Raw genomic sequence first — 19,879 nt, forward strand, 5'->3', positions numbered from 1 at the left:
AATTAATTAAATTACAATAATAATCATACACATATATATATACATATATAGAAGTATACAAGCATAAGCATAAGAAGTCACTGGAACATTCGAGCATGCTCCCCAGTTCAAATTCAAACCGAGTACCGAAACCCGTCACCTCGGCGCTGTATTCAAATTTTCCCGCGTGGAGGGGAGAGCTAAAAGTGTATCGAATTGGAGGGAGAAAAGCGTCGCGCCAAACGAGTCTCGATGGACGGGGCACGACGGCAGCCGGCCACGCGAAGTTGTTCCGAACACTCAATATCTCCAAGTGTAACTTTGCCTGTCTCAACATACGCGCGTTTTATTATTTATCTAAGTAAATACAATTCATTATCATTACCACAATTAATAACCTCTCTCAGCTTATCTCCGTAATTTTAAATTTAAAAATAAAAGTATTAAATAAAAAGTCAGTTATAAAAACCGTTAGCTTCATGTAATAGAGTGAAACTTTTTTAGTGTCGTGAGTGTGTTGTGATGTGAATATTTGTGGATTAGCCGATTTGTTACTCACTATTATTTTAAATTTCCCGGTCTCGGTAAGTCTACTTCTACTCTAGTTATTTATTTTAAATCTAAAACTGGCATTCTTTCTTTTCTTTTTTTTTTTTTTTTTTTTTTTTGCACAATGAGTATCATTAATTTTTTATTTCCTAGTCAAGCTCTTTTCTCACAAGGTGTTCTAAAGATGTTGCCATTCATGATATTTAAAAAAACTCATGTTATCATGATCTTTTTTTAAATGTTTTTTTATCATCTAAAATCGTGTGAGAAATTTGCTTACTATGAATATATATATTCGCCATTGTGAGTTAAATTTTTATAACCAGATGTGAAATCGAGTTTGATATTCAAATTTGAATAAATATTAGGCATAAGTATTATATTTAGATCTCGATGTTTCAGTATAATGCAATCTTACGACAATGACAGCAGAGCTAGTATTGTGTTTATATTGTACCCTATAACTTAACAAACGAGCGTCCACACTCTGGTCTTGTCTACTCCTGGTCTTGTCCTACTCGTTGTATGGTCGTAGTCCCGGGCCCCAGCACAAGCACAAGCGTACAACAAAACCGATACCTGTTTCACGCGATACGAGTTTAAGTAGAGAAGACGAGAGATGAGAGAGCAAGGTATAAAGTAAGCGGACCAGAGGTAAAAAAAGTATCAAAATCCTGTGGCTGGGAGGCCGTAAAAAAGATACGACCATCGCAGTCAAGGAAGAAGAGTAACAGCAGAGCAGAGCAGAGCTGATGAAGGCTGCCAGAGGTGTAAGTTAATTTGATATTCGATGCTGTAGGTTTTTAGTTCCACTTATCTTCAAACTCACGTGCTGCTGATGCATTATATTATTTTTTATCCGGAAGTTTTATTGATGTGTTTTGAATGTTCGGTTATTGATGATCGAGTAAATGGTTCTCTATTGGGACGAAGCGGAGGAAACAAGTGTCTAGGATGTTAAAAAAAAACGTATAGGGCAGGTGGCAGGTGCGTTTCGATTATGGTTTATAGTTTGCTGCATATATATCCATATATGTATAATATGTGTATGTAGATGTGTAATGACAGTAATAGTAATGTATATTGATGTAACGTTCTTTCATTGAGAGCATTCTGACATACGCTATTTAAGTAAGCTATCATAGAGTATTATGCAAGTCTTTTAATTGAATGTTGGAGAGAATCTGGAGTACTGGAATGAGAAAGGAAAAAATTTAATGAGTATCTACGTGAGCTTGAATACTTTTAAAAATACTAGAGTAAAATGATAATCCAGTTCATTTAATGATGGTGAATAATTATCCCGACTCAAAATACAAATTTTAGTTTAGTCCTCAAAAACCTCATTGAAAACTGTGAGACTTAAATCTGAATTTGTTTTTTGACTGGGGTAAGTATTATTGACTCAAGTTGATGCACTAAGTGAATTTTTGGTATTGAATGGCTTTATTTAACTTGACAGACATTCTGATGTCCATGTACTCCATTTTTTATCCTGGGGTAATATTTAAGGACGCAAGGATGGGAAATATTTATGTCTGGATACAAGTATGTTGAATTGACTGCAGCTCGTCTTGAGTTCGCCGTTAGGTGACCGGGGAAAAGATACTATACGGAGGCTCGGTTGAATAGAATCCTTGAGTTCTATGGACCAGTGCAATAGCCATTAGATAGAACTGCTTGATGGTTGTTGCTATTACGGGCTCTGCTGCTGGGACCTTTTTAAAAAATCTCCAGACAATCTATTGACGTCAAACTACTGCTACATTTATTTTTTATGTCTAGACGTAGATGTCTATTAAAATACGTGTTCAATTTTTATTTGGCTTTCGATTGTGTTAGCAGATCTTGTGCGCACTTGTTTCTTTTATTATTTCTATGGATGTACATCCATGTTTTTAATTTTATTTTTTGTAACCGTTGATTTGTAAACGTGCTAGAAAAGTTATTATCCCACAATTAATAATTGTTATCACAAGATCTATTTAGTACAGTGCGGAGTTAATTTATTGTTGTTATTGTACTTTTTTTCTTCAAAACAACCACGTGTGACTTGGGTATGGTTGCTAGAGTATGTACGTTATATTTATATGTTTTTCTCTAACGGAACTGGGCCAGGAGGTCGGGAAGAACGTAATCGGAACTTCGTGTCGTTAAATGCGAGGCTTTTAAGGATGGGAGAGTTTGATATAAAAATACTGAGGGGTGTAGTAAGTTTTTAAACATTGCATTTGGAATATATTATACATATATATGTACACACATTTATATATATATATATATATATATTTTTTTTTTTTTATACTACAGCACATTACACTAGTTGTTCTATCGCATTGGGGCGCGGATGGTTTCAAGTATCGTAGCGCGACGGTATTACAAATATATGTATATGTATATATATTTATATATAAATATAGAGGTATGTAGTAAAGAAGTAAAAAGAAAAAGAGTCTTCACGGTCGGTTGATCAGGAAGGCAGTGTAGGGACACTGGGTTGGAAGATAAATGAGTGTATGCATAGTTACTGGTGATGTTTTGTTTGACGGAGGTGAGAGGAAACAGGAGGATGAGGCCAGACCGAATACAATAGACACAACTGAGGGCTACTCTCATTTATGTAATGCATCTAGAGACAATATACGCATGCCATCAGCGCGAACTATTCTTGATTATGACGACGCAGTGACGGTGAATCCGTCATACATGATCTGTGTGCAAATTCCTGTTCGCGGTTTCCATGCTTTCAAAGAAATGTAATTTATGGATATTGTTTGACAATTAATGTACCTGAAGATCGGAATGTTTTTCGTGAAACGAAAATAAAAAAACGTAATGAAAAGTAGGAAATCTACTGGGTCTAGAGTTTTAAATGTTTCGTACACGCGCTAATATGTCAGCCGAAAATTGTAGGCCACCCCGAACTACCCCTTAAGCAGTCAAATTACATAAATTTTTAATTTCGTTGCGCGAAAAACGTTCTGATCTTCAGGTACATAAAAATTAAACATATATTCAATTGAGTTATTGCTTATTTTTTTAATTTTACTGCCGGGTTTTGTTTACGTACTTTTATTGTCACGGAAATAATTTTTTATGAGTACTGTTATCTCGCGGCAGTAATGATAATTGATTATTTATGGGTTTAAAATAACTTAAATTACTCAATAGTAATAATAAAGTTTAAGGTAATTATTGTTAGTGGCAATTATTAGGCATTTATTATTCGTTTGAAGAATGATTCATTCAAGTGTAACCAAGAGAAGAAACTAAAACGATTTTTTATCTGGCTGAAAATACTTGACTATTAGTCAGTAGTAAACTTCTCAGAAAATAGTATTCCCGCGGCTGGAATCTCCTGCACCGACTCATTATTTTTTTTTTTCAAACTAATTCTTATCATTACGATAATATATAACGAGCTCGCCCTTTTATTTAAACGGTTATCTCACTAAATGCACCTTTTTGTTTGTCTTCTTCGATTTATGTTTATTTATTTTTTTTTCTTTCCGCCTTTTTTATCTTTGTTTTGTTGAACATTTTTTACTGTCAACCAGTGCAGTCGCCACAGTTGTCATTATAGTGCTGCAGACGATGTGCAATATTTATTTGCCGTTACGCCACCTGTTTCTTCTCCGGACACTCTGTTATTTTTTTTTTTAAATTATTTTCTGTCAAAACTTTTGTGCTGCTACACGTTCACGAGTTAATTCGCCTTGTCTTTATTGTTTTCATTAAACAGACACATACTTTTTTTAATGCACATTATTATTAATATTATAATAACATATGACATCTTTTAAAGATGCTCTAGAGAAAGTAATGTGTTTTGTTACACATACATTCATATGTATGTTACTTTTACACCTGTGTTTACGATATTCATTTTCTCTTTACTTAGATTCCTGTGTCCTCTTTACTGCGCTGATTTTTTTCTATCCTTCATAGGTATTTAATAAATATTTTCCAATAAAATATATCAACATGATTTTTGTAGCTCATTATATAAGTTATAGTTACGTCACAACTATAAAAAATATGTAAATATATACGTAGGTTGAAATGTTAAAAAATGAAAGTTGGTGATGACAAAAGTGTTAACACATTTGAAGCTTAGACAAGTGAACGTATACAGAAATATCATGTGTATAAATATCCTTGCATATATATACATATATATATATATATGTTCAAGTAAATTTTCGAGGTCGCTGAAGACCCCTTGGCGGAAGCCGCCGCCGCCACAGGTGAAACAATCTCGATTTGCGTCTTCAGATCTTTTTATTTTTTAAATAACTTTGAAAAAAGCATTTTTTTTGACTGAAGATTCCGAGACTTCCGGTCGAAAACCTCTTCCGGCTTAGAGAGTCACGCATACTTGTGTTCTTTAGGAATTTGTTGAAAAGATTTATTTATTTATTTACGTCCGTTTGTAGTTATTTTGTTTTGTTTTTATTCATGAAAACAAAGTTTTGTTTGTTAACTTTTTGGTTTATTGGGTCTGAAATTTTTTTCGTGTATTTTTGTAATGAATATTCGTTTCCAGTAAATAACTTTTGACGGCAATTCATTCAATTATGTTTTGACGCGTACCCAAAAGTTAAATAGAGAGAAATGAGAGGTAACACGAACACGAGGGTTTAATATTCGTGATGCGCATATCCAAGGGGTTTGTGTCAATTTTCGGGCAATTTCACGCCTATTTCCTTATTCCCGCATCAAATCCTGGCAAGTAGAAGCTTACGAATAAAAATAAAATAAAAATTTTAACGTTATATGTGCGGAGAGAGGCAAGGGCTGATGGTTGATCTTTCACTGTTGGTTTCTGTTGTGAGAATCCCATCTATCCTTGTGTCGTTTAGTGTCGTATATATACGACGAGGGGAAAATGCATTCCACGGTTGGTGAACTTTCAACCGGATGTTTTAGATTGTAAAGAAAAAAATAAAAAATGCCAGTTATCCCGCCCGAAGGGTTCGGGTTCACTTAACGATAACAGACAGGGTGTGATGTTATACTCTCAAGTCATATATATATATATATGTATACTCTCGATCATCACCGCTATATGTTCTCAAAGATTTACCCTATCTCGAAATTGACATCGATTGATTCACAGCCCTCTTGACTCTTGAGTGTCACCCAATATTAAATTTCATTAACAGAAAACTCATCTAAAAATTTTATCATTTTACGGAAAATAAATATTTTAATTGAGTTTTATCGTGAGATTAATTTTTAAATACACGAAAAAGTATTTAATTCAAATTGATTGCCGTAACACGTCTCAAAATTTCAAAGCAACATTTCAAAGTCAAATTTCGTGCAAAACAAATTTTTTTTTTTAACTTCAATAATTATTGACGTCAGATTCTTAGGAAAACTTACAAGGGCCTCTAAAATTCTTAAAAATAGTGAGTGGACGAATTAAAATTCCTTTCCAACCAGGAAATCCTTCAACTTGCCTATAAGGTCAGATCAATTCATTTTTTATTTATCAAAAGAAATAAAAGTTTATTACTCGATATTCTAACGGTCTTAATTTTATTTTTAACTGTTAACTTGTATGAACACATTAAAAGTACCTTTTTTATTTATTTTCTAAATTTATGCTTGCGATGAGTTGGTATTAACGTCACTGCACGTGCGGATAATTGCACTGCAATTATATAGAGTCAAGTTGATGTTATCTAGGTTCTGTATTATATATATATATATATATATATATATCTGTACATCAAGAGAGTGCCGGGTGTTGCAATGAGGAACCGGAAGTAAAACGATCGAGCGACTTGTGTATGCACGATCACGTAGGATCAGTCAGGTTGATCGTACTGAGAACACGAGTGCTGAATTCAAGAGTTTATTTCGCTCAGACAAAGACTATCTTCTAATAAAGTATACATATATATATGTATGTATGTATGTAAGAAGCTAGACAGATCCTCATTTACACTTTAGACTTAACACCTTATCTACTATGACTCTAATGATTGTTCTTGTTCTCAGTTGATCGATCGCTGGCACACGCGAGTATGAGGTCGCGACCTTCTGAAATTTCTAGTTGACTAATGTCGAAGTTCAAATTGATCTTAAAATTACTCCGTCTTCAGTCTCAATTTATCTTGATGACTTTTGCACAATTAAATTATTTAAGCAGTCACCTAAATTTCAAATTTAAATCTAATATATTCAAAATTTGATAAATTACATATTTGTCATATTTATACTTTATCGCAAACAGTATCCTCTGACAATTTAATTATTTTCGTTAGTACACAAACTGTTAATTGAATATTATAATTACATTTTATGTTTTAACGTTAATTGTCTAGTCACGTCCTCGATAATTTAATTTATTGCATAAATGAAACGACAAAAGGCCTTTTTTAATATTTATCTTTAATTAAAAGCAACCGAATTAACTAAAAACCCTAAATATTTATAAATATTGTCGTCATAAAATGTATCTTTACGGTTCCACGCGGAAGCAATCAAATATATTTCACATAATTATCATCTAAAATATAATTTTTGCGCAGGTGGTAACACCTGACCCTCCTGACAGGTGTTTTAACCCCAAAAATACGCAGCTCAACCCTTATTCACCATAGCTCTTGCCATATAAATATGTATGTACAGTTTTATATATTTTTTTCAGTTGCAAATTTTTTTTTGAGCCGCAAAAGTGCTTAGAAATTGGAATTTATTGCCAGTGATATATAAAAATAAATAAATAAATAAATGAAATTAAGAGTGCAAAGGAAACGTTGGCGGATGCATCACACGCAAGCGGTTTTAAAAAAATCGAGAGTACGCTCGGGAAGGAAAGAAGAACGCTTTCATGGTTGTTTCCGAACAGAAGCCGTACACCATATGTCGGAGAATATGGTCCCATGCCTTGCATATTCTACATACACTCAGTGTGTATATGCAAACAGCGTCCATGCTGCCCTCCATACAATACTTATTCCTCCACTTCCAAACGTCTCACTCATCCACCCAGTAAACTCCACATTAAACTCAATTCTACACAAGTTTAATTCTATTCGTATGGCTGGTATCTATATCGGCCATTCTGTTTTCTGTTTGGGCACGGTTTGTTGCTCAACGAAGTACAGTAACTGGTGTAAAGTAAAGACAACTTTAGTTTGCTCCATAATGATAATATGTACCTATATAGTATACGCAAACCACGCTTCGGAAAGTAATATAATAGAAGGAAAGTATATATTGTACATATATTACCCGATACTTATGTTACCATCACTCTTGTTATGTCTTTTGTCTCTTGTCTGTTGTCTTGTTTTACTTGTCTACCGTCTGCTCTGTTCGCTGATATAATGTAAGTAAAGTAAAGCAAAGGTTTACCTGGCGTAGTGCACTGCACTGACGAATCCAAGTATGTAGAAAGAGCGAACCTATGCCTGCTTATACTATGCCTCCGAGCAGCTTGAAACGCGATCCGTATAAAAAGACATGCACGCGCGAAGCTTTATTCATGCTCGTTCGATTATATCCAGCTGTTTTATCGATTTTTACGTTGATATATAGACTCGTCACCACTCGTCAGACAGTCCTTTATGTGACGTAACATGAGTTTGCTGTATATACGCGAATATGTAAACAAAAAACGCCGCTGAGGCCAGTGAACTTGTTTTTTGATTTTCCCTTAACGCCAGACAATTAAAATTCTTCTATTCATGATAAAAAATCCTGGGTTTGTTTTTATTTTTTTAGTTTGAGTCGAAATGAAATGAAAATGGGGCTTCATTTGATTATGGCACGCAGGTGACGACATCGTGGGTCTTTTTGTTCTACTCTACTATTATTTTTCCCAGACCCAGTTGTACGGTTGTTGCTTTTTTTCATATTTTTTGTATTATATTATATTTTATTCGATATATAGCAGTAGGTATAATGTAATAAGTAATAACACACATCAAGAGCCTGTTGTCAGTATTTGGATGATATGATGTTGACGGTAGCACGTCAATTTGGACATTGTGCGTATATGCATGTCACCTCGACGTAATGTGTAACGAAATATATATATAAATATGTATAATACAATATGTGCAATATAATCAGTTGTATTTTAGTGGAATGTTTGTGCAATATACGACAGACAAAACGTTCATGGTAATAATAATTTACAGTGAGAACTATCTCACGCATCTGAGTGACTGATGTATGCATATTTTTTTTTTTTTTTTTTTTTATTTCATTATTTCGGTTTAGTAGGTATAAAAGTGAATATGTTGATACTTTTGTTTGCCGACCTTTTGAGTCCTTGTATTTATTATAGTTCGCAGATCGTATTCCGCTTTGTTTAATTTATAAAACCGGCTGTTCTATAAATGAAAAAAAAAAAATATAAATTATTTTCGAGTGTTTAAATTTTTGCATTATTCATCATATTGATTTATGGTTTGAAAGCCTGATGGGAACGATTTTTTAAAAATTAATTTGCTGATTTGAACCGTCGTTGGGGCAGGCAATCCATTAAGCAGAAACAATAGAAATTAATTAATTAAATTGATAATTAATTTTTTCCATAATTAAAATAATAAGAGAAAAAAAATGAGATTATTAATCGAACTCTTCCGCTCGGCTGCTTTCGATTCGTCATTATCACGTCCGACTTTCATCAGTCGTGTGTCAAATTGCCGAGATTATGATGGATAAATATCGCACGGATAAGAAAGTTTGTGAGAGATATGTGGCTGGTTAATAGACACCGATCCCGCAAGTTCCGACTCATTCGATACTATTATATTTGGTTGATAGTTTTTAAAAGAAAACTTCCGTGAGATTTAAAGCTAGATACACTTGTTATGTTTTGTTGGCACAGACTGTGTGCCAATTCACATCATATATTTTTTATCAGCGCTAGATCACACATCAGTCTAAGTAGGGATATATATGTATATATATGTAACGTACATACTCCAGAGAAAATATATACCTGATGAATAACATCTTGGCAGGTGTTTCGGATAATTTTTGTTGAGTCAGCTTACTTGGGTTTTTTTTTGTAGTAAAAAAGTGGCTAATATGGGCTTAAAAAAATTAAATGGCTGTCAGTCCTGCATAAAAGAAATTGAAAAAGATCCTTATGAAAAATTTTCTAGGCTAGGGTGACATTGCAACCTGCTCACTAAAAATTCTCTCGACGTTTTTGTATCCATATAACTCCTCCCAAGGGTAATTTTATTTTTACTTACCTTTATCTTCTCATATTCTACAGGATAAATATTTTTAACGCGTGATCGGAAATTAAATTTAAAATTACATCTCATAAATTTTATTACACTAAATTCGATTTGCGCGAAACCCTTTGAGGATTTATCGTATTATTTTTCATTGAAATAGATTTTTTTTTCATTTTATTTCCAAAGATTGAAAGCAAACATTCAAATAAAGGGAAAATTTTTTTCCATCCATCAATGGAAGATTGTGGTAACGCGAAATGTAGTTTCGCACGTCCCACTAGGAAATTCGAATTAATAGAGTGTTATGTTGATAAAAAAAAGAAACTACCGCGTAGATAAATTACAGCAGAGTAGAAGAACAGGGACAGGGACAATCCCGTAGGTTTAGTTAATGAGGATGTAACGTGCATACAACGTTTTACACGCGTAATGTGTGGGCAGCTGTGGCAATATATTAAACAGCCGCAAACTTTTCCCGTTCATCACCGCTTTTTCCACGGTTACCATTTTGCTCACCCCGCGAACCCATTTACACATCGTGTGGGATTATTTTGACACGCGGCACTGCAAGTGATTGAGTAACTGAACAGCTCTACTCCAGAAGTTCTATAAGTCAAAGGTTTAAACTTATGATTCCATAAACTTATACTCCGAGTTATCGATTCTAAAAGTAACTTGTATTGGTTATCAATGAAAAAAATATCGTGGTCTTAAGAAATCGAGAAAGTGTCGTGTAATTTAATCGCCGGAGATTAAGTATCACTTTTATTTTCTATCACATTTGATTATACAGCAGACGTATACGTTTGTATGCAGATGTCTGTAATGTAATCATTAATGATTTCTGGTGGCTAATAGAGCTGATACTTAAATCGCGTGGTACTGACACGCAAAACTAAACTAGTAATTGGTGGTGCGGTAAAACCACATCTAAATGCCATATATACTAGCTGCAGATCTTTGCAGACTTGGACTCTCTCAACCAAATCCATTTCCCGTTCTACTTTACGCTCGAGAATATAAAACGTTCAATTTCGATCCACGTGACAATCTCTTCTCTTCTTTTATATTCTAATCCCCTTTTATTAATTAAATTTTTTTCCCTGTTCAAACTTGAATTTTTCTGCTTAATTATATATGACCGCGTCTTGAATGTTACGGTTCTCTATTCGATTTCTATTTCACTGGATGGGTAATTTATTCTTCATACATTTACCTTTGAATATGTATGCATAACACTTGTAATCCATGATATTGTTAATGTTTCAATAAATTTATGTAAAAGTAAACGCGAGAAAATTATATATTTATAAATATAAAATGTAATAGTTATATGGAAGTGTCGTGTTTATATCTACGTCTGTGTATAAATTGTATGTATATATAATAGGGATGATGCTGGTTGTAGTTTTCGTGGTCAACGTGCCGAGTCGCGATCACGGTGCCGTGAATTGCTTAAAGCTGGATACCGTAAACCGAATCTCCTCTACGGAAGAAACGGGTTTCCATTTCCTGAGTACGTAATTTTATATATGTGCTCTTTGTTTAACATTTTAAACGGTTTAAGATCATATTTTATAATTTAAATTTGCAATGCTAATTATTTATTTATCTATGCACATTATTTTAAGTATTCAGTTTGTTTCAGTGGGTCAGTTTAAAAATAATAAATGCTGCCTCTTTACATTAACTTTAAAATGCCTACACAGTTTTCATAAATATCAGAAAATAATCTTGCGTAAAGTCATATTATTATTTTTCAACATCCATAAAAATAAATAACACTTTAATTGAATTCTTATCTTAAAACATGACTAATCTTATTTATATTTTTCCAATTATATTAATCATCGATAAATTTTTCTTGAAAGTAATTTAGGTCATCGGAAAACGTCATTGAGGATAATTAAAAAATGTCACAATCGTTGCAAATTTAATATTAAATAATTAAAGGAGAATAATATTCGAGTTCCGGTAGTGAGATTTAAGTCTCGGCTCGTTAGGCATCACCGACACGCCTTGTGTCGTCACTGGATCCCTCATCACAACTGAAACAATGGTCCAGTCAAAACGAAAACTCTTTATTCTAAACGCCAGAACAATGTCGTTTTTACGTAACTGAAAATTTAAACCGGGTCATACGCGCGATCATAGCTAAGTCACTAAATTCAATGCGAAATAGCATATTTTATAAATAGACATAAATTTATATATAAACATGTTGCGAGATACCACATGAATAAGATGAGGAAATAATACTCGAGTAGAGATGCTTCGATCGACCTTTCTTATCTCTTCGTACATACGCTCCATGACAGTGCAGATCATAATGTCAAGAGTTATCTACACATGTTTCGGATATTCAAACGACTGCACGATTCTCTTTCAATGTTACTAAGCTTACACTGTAAAAAAGTGGTGTAAAAATGGACTTCTTTTAACACCGTTTTCGGGGGTAAATTTAACACCGATAACCTCAACGTGGACTTACGCCGTTTTTTTACAGTGTAGATGTCTGGCGCCCACACAAAGAAATTTTCTGACAAATCTAGACTATTGTTATAGATCTGGCGCCCATGCGCTCTGGCGTAAATTTGATTTTCTGTTTTTCTATTCGCTTTTTTCTCATTTCTTCTCTGAACAAAATAATAAAAATACGATTTGTGAGTATTTTCATTTTTGCAAAAATTCCTTGACGATAAAAAAAATTTTTCAGGAATATAATAAACATAAAAAAAAAATGTTTATTTTTATGTTTACTTTTCATTCGCAGCAACACAAAGCTCCTTGATTTTACTGCCTGCGATAATAATCGCTCGTGTACTTCTTTCAAGTACGCCCTTTGAGATACTCAACTGCTGTAAGTACTTTGTGTACATATATCAGGTTCTGCCAGTATAAGTACAGGTATAGGTACTGGTAAAGGTATATTACATCCAAAGATATACAGATATCTATGTAGTTGAGTTAAGGTCGTTGGTTGTTGGGTTGATGGATATCCAGGCCGCGCAAGTCAGACCAGCAGTTAAATAAACTAGCGTTGATTTCGAATGGTATATTTCTGGTGCAAATAGACTGCGGAATTGCTGCTGTATTCTTGGATTATATTGATCGTTTTAAAGCTTATTAACTATTTTCAAACTGTTTTATTTAGATTATTTTCATTTTACTGCTTTATATACTGAAACTTAGTCCTCCTTTTTTTATTGATATTTAAGAGTTATATGGAGACAGCTATTTAGTTTATTATGTCTAGGTAAAAACGTGCTGAGTTATAAATAAATTTATACGTATAGATTCGAGTATACTTGAAAAATTTTTCGATAGGAACTACACGAGTTATTGTAATGAAAAGATTCGCGGTATACATATTACAAGAGGTGTACATAAGAGGTGGGTACAATGTCCTACATACTGAGTGTATTTTAGCTGGTGACTTGAATTTACGTCCCTCTGGGTAAAAAGACGTCAAGTACGTTATCAATCGTGTTGAAACTGGGTTTTTGAATCATGGTTATTTTAGAAATTCTTATTAATATCTTTTACATTTATTTCTCTTACAATGGAGCCAATTGTTTTCTCTTGATGACACTTGAAATAAAGGCAAATAATAGTTTGCTGGAGTTTTTTTATTTTATGGAGATGCTTTGATGACGAGAGAAGAGTTATGAAGTATTCTTTAACAGTTGTAGAATAATTCTTATGGTTTATACTTCTCATGAAGAGAGTTTATGAACGAGACGCAAACTCAGCAAGTTTCTGGTAGAAAAGATGAAAATTAAAGAAAAAAACTAAAAGTAAATGGTTGTGGATGCTAAATTGAACTCGACTGATGCAAAATTAAACAAACAGTTTCTACTGAAAGTATTGGATTGTTAAAACATTTCTTGAATTCTTTTGACGAATCGGCTTGTTAGGTATTCAAACGTTTAATTTATGAGATTTGTTTGTATACTTTTTATTATTTGGAAAAAATATTAAATATTTATTTAACTATTTTAGCGATTCAGTAAAGTTGTGACTATGTTATGATTAAAAATTCAAATTCACGAGTTATTATAACTTTTTTTTTATCATGGTCTGTTTTTTCCGCAAGAATAATCATAATTTTAGCTGCAGTTTTTTGTCAAATGAGTTGATAGTATTTCTCTCGAGAATTATTTCCTCCAGAGACTACTGGAGTCTGCATTAAATTTGTTGTATCGTATCTTAGCTGGAGAATTTCGAGGTGAATTTGTACACTGTCGATAATAATCTGAAATTGCTTTTGGATTGAAAATACATCCGAGATAGTTGGTGTCTATTGTCAACTCCCCAGCGGCATTTTTAAAATAAAATATTTGACAATGAAGAAACGCTCTGAATTAAACATAATATTATATATAGACTCGGTAGATTAAAAGATTATTTTGTTAGCGAATGTAGCTACTAAACTCGTCGCAAAAATAAAACTCCCAATTACACTGATTATTTATCTTAGACCTCAAAGATATATGTTGTTTTTATATCGCATTAATGTGTATATATACATGTAGTTAAATAGAATTTCTAATGTTTAAATTTAGCAATGCACGTGCAGCTGAGCATTATACAGTAGCTAACTGGACACGTAGTCAGATCTATCTTTAAACGTTTGCAATTTAAATGGTTAGTTGTAAAGCCACAAAGTCGCGCGCTAGACGAGAAAATCCGACGCAATTTCCGCACGTCAGCGGAAACTACCGAAAAAGTGCGGATAGTATGGAAAAAAGGCTTGAGTGGAATCGAGAGTTGGGCTCTGTCGAGTAAAGTAGAATTATAGGATAAAAAATAAAAAATGAGGCTTACAAAATAAAAGAAAAAGCCGCGTAAAAGCTTAAACGGCTGCGCCATAAATTTTACTCGTCATGATCTCTCGTGATATTACGAAAAAATATCGTACCGTCACTGCACTACACCAGTGTTAGGGTACGAGATGTTGACTGACTTTTAGCGGCATGAATTTCACCCAGATATGAATCTGCAATTTTTACTCGAGATTAAAGTGAGTTGCTATTACACAGCCAGGTCGTTGACCTATCTCAGTCACAATTCATATGACACATTTATGGGTTAACGTTAATCGATAATTCTCAAGTTTGTCGGATATTAACCTCGTGTCACTCTACATTGATTTCCTTACACTTGATTAATTTTTACCTGAATACATTTATGTAATTTATGTCATCTACTAAATTATTTATTATAATTTTTTTTTTTTGCTAAATTTGAGTGTTTCGAATTAAATTTCATGGATTTTATGTAAAAGTCTTTTTTAAAAAATTAATAACCGAAATACATCAAATTCGAAGTTTTATTTTATTCACGATCGATTATTCAATTGTTCACGAAGTTTATCGGAAATATTTCTACTTTTATTATATTTTTTTAATATTGAAGCTGGATTTCAAGGAGTTCAAAGCTCTCTTTCAGAATTTCATCAATAAATAATTTTAAAAATACTGCAAATTTCTCCTGCCTGAAAAATAATCCCATTAATATTTCTATAATTATACATACATACGTATGTATATTTCCAAAACTAGTTGTATAGTGGCACATATTTCAAAAAAATTTAATATAAACCTTTCGAATTAAATTGACTTTCGACAATTTACTGCCTCGAAATTGAAACGCGACGTAAACAGTTAACTTTTAATTAACCACCACAAAAATAACGAGATTCTAGTTTAGGAAAAATGCCACTACATCAACTATTCATTAATTACTCGAGCGTTAACCAACCATTTCGAGCTCTTATATTTTTTTTTAAACCAGGCCTGAGTTAAGAATCAAATTAATTTCAATTAAGCCCAAAGTAGCTACGACTTGATGGAAAACCCAATGCGCCGTGAATGAAGAAACGAACAAGAACCCAGCGCAGTATTTCACGTAAGACATACGAGGTGAATAAAACGCGTACAGCAGGAATCCCACAATAATTCACGACTCTTAGGATGGTTACTTGGGTACAAAGAGCCTCCGTATTCACATTGCATTGGGTAGGTCGAGTCACTGATTCTTCTAAAGTGGTTCCACAACTAACGCATATGCATTACATATACTATAGTAGTAGAATACTAAAGTATGTGTGTATATACTGTCTTTATAATATAATCCACAACTTGAAAGCAGTCACCGGTGTACAGCAGGGTGTATACGTATGACCTCGACGTGTAGCTCTCAAGGTAGATCGGAGTGCGCGACGTCACGCGGTTCATCCAAGGTCGGATGATGAACCACGTCCGATAATATATATAAATATACATACACATATATATTTTTCCATTAATTTATACTCATTAATTAACGTTCATACTCATATTCTTATACTTTTCTATCTTATCCCATTATTCGACTCGTCATATGTCATTGTCTATCATGATTTATTCTATTTCAGTGTTTCGTTGTGATAAGCAGCTCGCGGCTGGATCCTAAAGCTCTCTGGTGCTAAAACCACTTGATAATAATTATTTTTCGTGTAGAAGTTGATGTAGACGAGGCACCTTTGGTGATTATCATTCGGGCGTACGAGTTGTACGAATGAGAGCGCAGAATATAAGAAGGAAGCTGTAGATAAAAAGACCGTTAACCTTCCGTTTGGTCGATACTCAACAGCAACCTCGTTTGTGCTTACAAACGAGTTATTTAAAAATTACTTTTCATATTAATTTTGGTACTAAATATTCTTATGTTAATTGCAGTCGCGGTTTATGCGCGAGTTGATTTACTTTTCTTGTTTTTTAGAGGTAATTTTTGAAAGTAATCGTCTGAGTGGGAGCTAAACTTAGCAGGGGTTGTAAATAAAATAATAACTTGGTGAATTTAAATTGCAAATGCGTGGATGATGAGTAAGAGTTGCCGCTGAAAGGACAACTCTTTGTTCTTATGACTCATCGATGTCTAACTTATACTAAACATGTCTTCAACGCTTTGTGTTGGTGTTACAGGTCCGCCAAACCGTAGTGCAGCAGAATGTGATCGATCCATGGAGGGAACTATCGACAGGATCTTGATCTTCAGTTCAACAATCATGCAATAAGCAATTTCGCCGGGTACAGAATCGTCTGAGGATCCAGTAGTCAAAATAAAAGTAAAGTCAGAGGCGTCACGAGTGACCTGGATCGCATGCAATGTTGAAACGGCGATTGTCTGAGTGAAAGTGTCGTGACCCGGGTGAGCCGGGCTCTTCCTTTTTAAATTTCACATTTGTTTTATTTATTTATTTATTTATTGTATTTGTTTTTAAAATCTCCTCATTGAGAAATGCATGAAATTGCTAACGATCAAAGCTACTGATTAAACTAGAAACGAGACGACAAGCCGATTAATTATGAAAGCTTACAAGAACCAGTTCAAAATATCTAATGCATATGATTTAAAGTTTGATTGTAAAGTTGGAGAGTGACATAGCGAGTGTGTGAAAGAGTATGACGGACTATTTGGATTCACATTTTGTCCGGGCGCTCTGCCGTGATCCAGACAGAAGGACTCTACAAGTAAGTTTTATATTTATGGATACATATATATTTTATTAATAGACTTTTTATTTAAATTTATTCATTTAGGATATTGGAAAAGTTATCATCTATAATTCTTATTTCATATTTTTTACCGGCATTTGACTCTAGTAGAGCTAATAAATATTGTGGTCGATATTGTGCACTCAAACCCCCCGGACTAATTAACAATACCCAGGCTATAGTTATATCATGTACAGTAGAAGCCAATCATGAAAGCCGATATCGGTTGCCAAAACCCTCAAATTCGCTGTATGCTATTCACTTTATGGCATTTTGGCTTTTTTATTTTTTTATTTTAATTCCGTATGCCCCATTCCCGTAAATTACTTCAATAAAACAATAAATCATCCGTTTTATCTATCAATAAAAAATACACATTTGCTTTTAGTCACTAAAGAAATAATCTGCAGAGAGATAATCTCAAGTATTAATTTATTTTTTAAAAATATATTATTCATCATTGCTGCGAATTATCGTACTAATTATTAATTGCGTCAGACGCTCTTTAATTTTTTATTTAACGTAAAATTGTAGAGTTTAATGTGTATGGGGTAGAATTAAATAGCTAAAGTATAGAATTATTATAGAACTTTAGCTAAATTATATATTTTATTAAAATCATGCACAATATATTTTTAATTTTATAGAATTGACGTCAGCGCCCCCATTTAAGTAAGAAGTTGAATCATAAATGTCGTTGCGTAATCATTTTTAGATTTAATTATAATTTTTTGGTCACTTTAGGGCCAGTTTTGAACACTTGGAAACTTTAAATAAAATCATTTGCAAAAGACGCAATAACATATTCAATTTTTTCAATATTTTTAAAAATACTGTTATCCCACTATCAGAATGAAAATTTCATTTTATTCTTTTTCATTGATTAAAATAAAATATTAAATGTCCAAAAATAGAGCAGTGGCCACAAATGGTACCTTTATCCCATAGTCAGTTGAAATATTTAGTCTAATTATTTTTATTTAAATTTTAAATCTACAATTTTTTTCGCTGGGTCCATGTTGAAACATTTGATATTTTTTTTGTCAGTCATTCATATTGATATGAAATAATCATTCGGTGACTACGCAGTATAGAAATAGCATCCAAAAGTCACAGTCATCGAATTTTTTTTTCAACAGACCTGTTTTGTCTTTTCTTCTTCTATTTTTGCTGCTAAAGTCTGAAATCTTTAAATGACGACAACTCAATTCGATAACTTTTATTTGCATTCGTCAAAAGTTCCTTGTTCCTGTTTACATAAAATTCCACCCGGGAGCGATAAATACTTTCAAATATTGCTAATGAATAAAAGAGGATATATTTAAAAAATATGCACCTGATGTTGGATTGTCGGATAATAAACACTCTTAGTACGATGAATATAAACCTGCTTGAGTCTGTAGTCTGTACTCTGTACGGAATGCGTGTTATGCGAGTGAAGACCAAGATGAAAATATATATACGTAACGGTACAAATATCCGACGTACTTGCTGTGTATCTTCTATATTTATATTTATATATATATTTTGTTTAACTTTAAACGATGCGAAGCTTTCACGTACACATGCCGCGTCAATTTGTCGAAAATTGTGATGATTGTGTAATTTTCTAGTTAAAACATCTCTGTTTTATCATATAAGTATACATAAATAATCTTCATTCAAGGATCAACCTTTCAATTCAATTTAGCTGCATCAACTCAACTTTGTATAATATAACGTTCTCACTTAATGAGATACAATCTCAAACTTCAAGGTCGCCGAGTACTCGTTTTGTTCCACATTTGGTGGATATCTCTCTTGGTAAAAAGACAGAGACTAAATAAAAAATACATTTAAATAAGAAATGTCAAAATAAAGTTACAATTTCAGTAAATGTTAACGTAAATGGTATATTTACGGCAACTTTATTCCTTTTTTACTGACAACATGACACTTTTATTTGCTAAGTTTCGCTGGACGTTCAAAACAAAATAAAATATTACGAGACTGGAACAAAGTAGACCATTTGGCGCCACTTCGTACTTCTTTTCCGTGACTTATTTTATTTTTTTCATTTTCTCTGATATATTTTTCAACAATAGAGTGCATAGAACATATAGCAGGCATATAATTATTTTTATTTATAAACATAAATATATATTTATAAATATACAGTATGAGTTGTACGGGCTATTGACTCTTTGTATTTGTACACCGGTTTTATTACCTCGATAAGAGTGTACCTGATATGCAAGTTTGTTATAATTCTTCTCGAGTCTCTCGACTGGAGAGTTGATAACAAAAAATAAAAAAACCCTTGATTTCTGCATAAGACGTAAAACTAGATTGTAAAATGTAATTACATTTTATAGTAAAATTATACGATGATAATGAGAGAGCACGGCAATATCTGATAATATTTAAACATTAATCTAAAAGATGTAACCTGGATGGTAACGAGGGAAATTAAAGTGTATTAGTTACATAAAAATTTAAGTATGCAAGTGATAGTACATATTAATAATGTAATTCAAAACTATGCATATACTAGTTTGCGCGTTTTGAATTCATCTAAACATTACACGCGACTGTGTGTAAAAAGTATGCGGCAAA

The 19,879-nt window shown here is 33.0% G+C and overlaps 1 protein-coding gene across 5 annotated transcripts in view; it reads left to right on the forward strand.

Moving 5' to 3' along the window:
- Window positions 1-244: 244 nt before the first annotated feature.
- The window catches only part of LOC103578822 (rap guanine nucleotide exchange factor 6), a 79,040-nt gene continuing 59,405 nt past the window's right edge, over window positions 245-19,879 (forward strand). For 4 of the 5 annotated variants that reach the window (XM_053741031.1, XM_008560009.3, XM_053741033.1 and 1 more), the window contains exons 1-3: window positions 245-563; window positions 931-1,298; window positions 16,712-17,260. In XM_053741031.1, the coding sequence (XP_053597006.1) occupies window positions 17,192-17,260 (69 nt within the window). In that variant the 5' untranslated portion in view covers window positions 245-563; window positions 931-1,298; window positions 16,712-17,191. The remainder of the gene's footprint in view (window positions 564-930; window positions 1,299-16,711; window positions 17,261-19,879) is intronic. The other variant, XM_008560008.3, reaches the window with a different exon arrangement.

This window comes from Microplitis demolitor, chromosome 8 (genome assembly GCF_026212275.2).
Source record: "Microplitis demolitor isolate Queensland-Clemson2020A chromosome 8, iyMicDemo2.1a, whole genome shotgun sequence".
In the NCBI taxonomy this organism is placed as follows: Eukaryota; Metazoa; Arthropoda; class Insecta; order Hymenoptera; family Braconidae; genus Microplitis; species Microplitis demolitor.